Source organism: Macrobrachium rosenbergii, chromosome 13 (genome assembly GCF_040412425.1).
Source record: "Macrobrachium rosenbergii isolate ZJJX-2024 chromosome 13, ASM4041242v1, whole genome shotgun sequence".
Classification (NCBI taxonomy): Eukaryota; Metazoa; Arthropoda; class Malacostraca; order Decapoda; family Palaemonidae; genus Macrobrachium; species Macrobrachium rosenbergii.
The window spans coordinates 552,201-559,644 of NC_089753.1; the positions used below are offsets into that span (position 1 = coordinate 552,201).

Below are 7,444 nucleotides of genomic sequence, written 5' to 3' on the forward strand. Positions count from 1 at the left end.
TTTATTTCTTGATCTTACTTTAGAATTATTTTAAAGCCTTTTTATATGACATAGTCTTTTAACTCTAATTATTAGCCTACCCTTGAACGAATAAAGTCCAGAATGGTCACAATTTCGTTTGAGTCTGAATGTTTATCCCAATATTTCTATTATTCCTCTCTAAATATACATGAGAATACTTTTATACTGTTTGTACTGGCACTTGGGTTGGCATTGTCAATCGTTCCTTGAATGTACAGAATTCAATCATTTCTTTTACGAATCCTTAAGGTCGTTATTGGAAAGTTACAGACACAGTAGGCTACGTCTTAGGCTTTTGTTTTCTACTCGACGGTTCGTTTTTGTTTCGTAGATGCTGATAACTTTCACACATTATGAACGCATGCAAAGCAAGGAAATGTGTACAGTGCATACATGGGTTCACACTGGTTTTCAATGGGCTTTACAAAACAATATTTCTGGAAAACTTCAATGTTAGAGTGAAAAAAATATATATATTGCTAACGCCGACGAAATTCTACACTTTGTATAATAAACACTTGATATGATATACACATTGCGGAACACAAGAACTCGTAACACTTTGCACTTGATAAATGGCATAGGAGAAATCAATCGTTAATCAGTCGGAGGAACGGAGAGGCATTCCTAAATGATGATTGGTCGAGCACTACCCACTCATGGTAGCAGTGGAATTCCACTGGTTGACGGATTCGATTGGGAGACCGCTCAGACCTCTTACGGTCTGCCTCCTTCTGGGAGGTCTCAGGATTCGTTGTACTGGTCTCTCCTTTTCGCCTTGCAAGAGGCGCAGACTGAGGGACGAAAGCGCCCTCCGGATGCCCGTACAGCCCTTCATGTTTTGCTCATCCTCCTCTGGGAGGCATCGCGACAGGGATTTCCGTCGCATTGTGGAAGAAGACGTTGACGAAATGCTCGATCTCGGCTCATAAAGGTCCTCTGAGTTCGAGCACTGGGACGGCGGCCTCCGCTCGCTCGTGCGAGACCAGAGGGCATCGTTGCTGTGACATCTTTCGACGGTGTTCTTCGCCAGGAAAGGGAGACGCGGGAGTTCGGGCCCACAGTACGTGTGTGACCGCTGTCTGATGATGGGCGGAGTCGGAGGCGAGGAAGAAAGGTCTGGGTAGGTGAAATTTCGGTAGCATTCGTGTCCTCCCAGGAAACCCAACTCCTCTTCGTCGAGCACGTCGTCCCCTTCACAACCGCTCTCTTCGGCAGATTCGTATCCTCCGGGAGGTGGTTCCTCTGAGGCTGTAGGTGAATGGGGCAAGCATGAGTTCATGACGAAGAGTTGGTGTGGACTGGGTTGAATGGGCGAGTGGTGTAAAGTAGCCATGAGAGTTCCTGTTGTGGAGCAGCGGGGCCGTGGCGCTTATGAGCGCAAGACGACTGGAGAGCGGCTGGGAAGCGTCGGTGACTAACAGCACCAGACTTAGAGAAGGACCTGGAAGGTGCCACCTTCTCCGTCCACGTCCACAGCGGTTCTGAGCGATGGTGCATGAGTCATGAACCCCGGCCATTGGCAGCTTTCTCAGACTCTGTCTATAGCGGTTGTGCGCAGTGACAAGACAGATCTCTCCCTCCTTACCTCTCTCGTCCCCTTCCTTCTCCCCCTCACTCTCCTCATCCTCTTCCACTTTCATCCAGAATGTAAACAAATGCGCATTGCTCATTCATCTGATTGAAGTGAGGGAAGAATATGAATGTTGAAAAGGGAACTTCACGTCCAGTAACACATATTTTTACGGAGTGAATAAAAAAAATATACGATTTTCCCACCATCTTTCATAAGCTGTTACTTTTATGCTCAAAGTTCTCGGGAACAAGTCTTCTGTGAGTTGAGCATCACTTATTGTAAGGAATTAAACCAGATTGCCTCATATGGTTGAAAAATATCTGTCTGTACATATGAGGATGAGTCTGTGATTGCACATACACCTATGGATATATATATATATATATATATATATATATATATATATATATATATATATATATATATATATATATATATATCAATATATATAAGATATATATCAATATATATATAATATATATATATATATATATATATATATATATATATATATATATATATATAATATATATATATATATATATATATATATATATATATATATATTGTAATAATTTGCTTATTTTTCATTCGTGGACTTTTAAAGTAAATTACTTTCAGTTAATTTCAAGTTAAATTTCTTTTTGTGCCACAAGAAAAGCTTGTTATTATTTAAGTGGTATCTCGCCCGTGAAAGTTTTTTTTTTCTCTCTTTTTATATATTTATTTTGCTGAATGCTTGTTTGATGATTCCCCGTTCGTTGCCTCACATTTGGTGGGGACCGTTGGCTGAGGATGAAGGCAGTGTGTATTCAGCTCCTTATGATAGAGGTTTTTGGAGACTTCATTCGCGCAGGATTCGACATTTGAATTTTCGTACAGTTTTGAAAGACCTTCTTCTGTACTACGGAGGACGTTGCTGGTTTTCCTCTGTCTGGAGACTTTGTTGCAGGTGCTTACTGAGGGACATCTCCTTTGCTGCGGTCGGACGCCCTTCCTGTGCGTTCTGGAGGGCACTGCCTGTGCTCCCCTGCATCCTCTATTCGTCTTTGCATTCTTGGACTCGCCTGTTGCCCTTGGAAGGACAGCCTGTCTTTCCCTTCGTCCTGTGTGCCTTCATCCTGCTAACCTCTGAAGTCGTGAAAACGCTTGATTCTATTTTGATAGCCAGTAAGGATATAAACTGTGTTTCACTGTATATAAACGTTGCTGACGCATGTCAGTGTTGTGTCTCTTCCGGCTGCAGACTCCTTGTGACTCCAGGACCGCTTCTGGACAGCCATGCGCGTGGTGCTGCCATTCTGTAATTCTTTTTTCAACGTGCTACTACCCTCGGCGTGGTTAACTGATATTCGATATCGTCAATTGTTTTTGAGTGCTTTATTATGTATGTAATTATTAAGTTTTATTTGCAAATTTAGGATTAAGACTCTTCACCCTTTCATTCTCTCCTACTAAAATTTTCAGGGCTTTCACAACAATAGGTTGTTTTCTTTCCTCCTCCTAATTACTGCCTCTCGTTCTATCGTGTGAAAGAGTTTAGTTTAGGTGAAGGTTTTTGTGCACCCTTATTTCAACTGTTTTTGTGTTGGTTTAATTAAGCTATCTACATATATATATATATATATATATATATATATATATATATATATATATATATATATATATATATATATATATATATTGTTATGGTGGCCTCCTGCTCACTATAAATTATCAAAATTATTATGATTCCTATAAATTTTCAGAGCCTTAGACCAGCCATGGGGTATATCCCCTTTTACACACATCTCGTGTAAAAAATAACAAAATTAATATACTGTATATGCCAGATCCAGGTTGTATGAATACCCTGGTTTCTTATGAAAAAAAAAACCACACGAATTTATTCTTTCCTTAAATAATCTCTTGTTATAAACAGATTTTCAAAAGAACCAATTATGACTTCAAAAAAGGCTGTTAAACCCACAAAGTCGGGATCCTCAGCAAAACACTGTAAACTCAAAGAGGAATAAGAAAAATCCGAACTTTACTAAAATGACAATATTTATTAATGAAATAAAGAAAGCCGTAGATTATGGTTGGGGCTAGAAACCGCATTCAACTACAAGAACAAAAAAAAAAAAAAACACAAGCATTCCCCCCCAACTCGCCTACGCCAACATGTACACCGACAGGAGGAGGGAAAGTCACACAGAGCGAAAGAAAAAAAACAAACTCACTATGGCAAAAAAAAAAAACACAAACATACGACAGTAGAGGGGCAAAGAGAGGAAAAATAACCCTTAATTCTAATTATAACAATCAAATTCCTTAACCTAACTTACAGTAATAACCTGAGTCTTTATCTAAATCGCTTATATATAAAATCAACACCGTAGAATACACTTGAAGATGATTCTGCTGATTACCATCAGCAGCTCGAAACGTCTATAACATTCCTAATGGCTTTCCTCAAAAAAGAAAAGTAATAATAATGATAATAATTATGATAATAAAAATGAAACAATTCACCGTTGTCATAAAAAAAATAACTCTGAAACTATTATCCTGACTCTCATAAATCAGCCGGAGAAGTAACCTTGCAACACCTCTTCTTCCTCTTCCTCAAAAGGGAGAATTTTCTCTCGATCCTGTAGCTACATGCACAGCTCGAATGCGTAGGGTCCATAATGTGGAAAACCTTGAATAACTAATAAACATACTCGCCATTCAGAGAGAGAGAGTGAGACTGAAAAAAATTTCATACTTAGGCTTATAAATTTTGAGAGAAAAACACGTTAAAACCAAAATTCTTAGCCATGTTGAAGACCTTGTTTAGAAAGAAATATATAAAACTCGGGAGAAAGAAAGAGAGAGAGATAAAATAAGAGTTCGCGTAGTTACAAGACATCAGCAGAGCATGCATAGATCGAGAGACGTGTACAGAAACAGCTCACATGTACATTATTAAAAGCTGAAACTGAAGTATGTGCATGTATATATATATATATATATATATATATATATATATATATATATATATATATATATATATATATATATATATATATATATATATATATATATATATATATATATATATATATATATATATATGTATATATATATATATATATATATATATATATATATATATATATATATATATATATATATATATATATATATATATATATATATATATATATATATATATATATATATATATATATATATATATATATATATATATATATATATATATATATAATTGTATATATATATATATATGTGTGTGCGTAGTTAGCACTGGGTATGTAAGCATTGAACCATAACCAAATAAACAATCCTTGGTTAAAGAATGCATTTTCTGTCACTCCTTGTTTTCCAAATCAGTGGCTTAGGACGACGGGCAGTTGACGAGGGCGCAGAGTTAACCGACCTGAATTCGGTGGTTTTAGAGGTCGAAAAGCACCTTGGCGTTTTATGGATTTTAGCTCTGAAGTTTTATCGAGAGTTGACATTATGTTCTTGAGCGTTTTTATCATTGGCACGGTCATGCTGGTCCTGCTCTTACTATTCGTACAAGGTTTGCTTTGGTGCTGCGAAAGACTGCTGATGAGGGTACTTCAACATAACGGAACTCCGTAGGGAGCCTCGCCAGTCACGATGTGCTTTTCCGCTACAGAACTACACGTGAATATCCTTTGTTGAATTCTTTTGACATGATTATTTCTAATAACTACTGGTTAGTGGCGATTTCTGAAATAAAGTTGCATTATCATAAAGCTGAGTGGATGCTTTGCTGGAGTTAAATATTACTTAGAAAAAGTAAAAAAAAAAAAAAAAGTTTAATCGCAGATTGCTTTGAATCGTAGACTAGGAAGTTCAGCTGTCAATACTGAATTAAACAATTTTCGAACTAGCAATTTTCAAGTATCATCCAGCTTCTGATACTCTTATTCTGACAATGACCTTAACGTATATTCAGTATTGTTTAAAACTGGTATTCGTCGGCTGGCAGTTTTATTTTTTAACAGCATGTTTGATAACGAAAGTTGTAAGCTCATGTGTTCATAGTTAATCTACTCTTGAAATGATCTTAACAGCTTATTCGGAAGTCATGTTCCCGCAACCTTTGCTCCATCCTTGCTGGAAACGGGACTAAAATCAGACACTTAATACTTCTAAATGATTACTGCACTGTGCAATTAGTCAGGAATATCTTAAACGATGTTATGCCTTGGTAATCAATACTCCTTAATCTCTGATATAGTGGTTAGCTTGTTATATTGCTTTTGTGTACGTCACGTACATTTGTACTAAGTATTTTTCATGGTTCGGTTTGTGGAAGGAGTCATTAACCAGCAGTTTCTTTTCAGTTTCAGGCACTTTGTAGATGGCCGTGGTGGTGTCTTTGTTTCGTGAACGAAACTGATCAGATTTGAGAGAAATTTGGACCTGACGTCATTTTGATTGAGACGGAAGTTTGACGGATAGACGTTCTTTGCCGACTGATCTGCGTTTTTAAGCCTTTTAATGTTCTTAATGGTAACTGTAGTGTTGTATGAAGTCTGAATTGTATTTTAATAAAACATGGAAAAACCTGTTTTTTAATTCTAATAGTGAAAATAGTAAATTTGGAATTATGTTCATAAACTTGTCAACAAATGTATTGTCTTCAAATTGCTGTTGAGAGAAAGATTTATCATTCAATCTGTTACCTGATAATTACGGTACTTCAAATATCTGTTGGGCCTGTAACTTGGATGCCGGCCGAAAACTGAAGTCCAGACTGTAATGGAACTACTTTTCTGGTAACACGATCATTTTGCTTCGGAAGTTCGTCTACTGCATGGCGTAGTTGTTGATGAAAGTAACTTTGTCACCTAAAGTCATAAAATGATAAATTTCTGAGAACCTGAGAGAACGCTTACTAGTCTGCTGGCCAACTTTAAGACCACAGCGATGGCGTGAGTTTTAAGAATACTAAGCGTAAGGTGACTCATATTTGAACAAAGCCTACATTAGTTTTGAGTACCTTTTAGTTGTGTGAAATTGTCTTTATCTTGTGTTGTGTTGAAATACTTTTATTAAAATACTTCTATTCCACTCTTAAAAACACTAGCAGGGAGTATTGTTATAGATATTACGATGTTATAGCAGTGAAGAACTTTTACCAGAACATTAAATGGTTACTTGAGACAATCGACCATAAATTCAGCCTAAGCAAACTGGTAACTATTTGGCCGTAGAACTAGTCAAAACTTCTAATATAGCTGCGCAAGAAGGGTACTTGCCGAAATTGCGAAGGTCTTTAATATTAAATACCTAAAACGGTACAAAAAATGAACTAGCAGCACATACCATTCAATTTTTCAAAGAATAAGTAAATCAGACAGGTTAACCTTGGAACATCGCCGCTAGATCTATGAAGGAGAGAGCTGGACACAAAACCAATATTTTTTTTTTTTTTTTTTTAAGCTGATAGGTAAGATGGTGAAAGAAGAGTGAGGGCAGTTAGCTAGCTAACCATGGTAGGGAATAGTTTAGAAAGTGAAATATTAGTAAGAGTAATGTCAAGTACTTTTTGATGCTGAAGTTGATCCCTGTGGATTTTGTAAGATGGGAGAGTTGGAGAAACCTGAGAAGCTTGGTAGTGAGGCTTGTATTTCTACTGTTAATTGATGCTGCGTTTCTTGCAAATTACTTATGCGTCCTGAGGATGGATTGGTGAGTTCGAGTCCGAACTGGGCTCAATTCCGAGTGTAAAGTCTTCATCTGATGAGTCGTCTTCTGAGCTCTCTGCTGTGTTTTCTTCATATTGTTTGCAGTCTTGCATATCCTGTTGTATATCCTGAGTTC

At 37.0% G+C, this 7,444-nt stretch overlaps 1 protein-coding gene and 1 long non-coding RNA gene across 2 annotated transcripts; one reads left to right on the plus strand and one right to left on the minus strand.

The window, feature by feature from the left end:
• Positions 1-14: 14 nt before the first annotated feature.
• Positions 15-1,641, minus strand: LOC136844614 (uncharacterized). Its single transcript, XM_067113900.1, has one exon. It carries the CDS (start codon positions 1,355-1,357, stop codon positions 671-673), a length of 687 nt encoding a protein of 228 aa, XP_066970001.1. The 5' UTR covers positions 1,358-1,641; the 3' UTR covers positions 15-670.
• Positions 1,642-5,029: 3,388 nt separating this feature from the next.
• LOC136844854 (uncharacterized) lies at positions 5,030-6,184 on the plus strand. Its single transcript, XR_010854983.1, has 2 exons — positions 5,030-5,275; positions 5,962-6,184. It is a non-coding gene; the product is annotated as an uncharacterized lncRNA (long non-coding RNA).
• Positions 6,185-7,444: the final 1,260 nt, after the last annotated feature.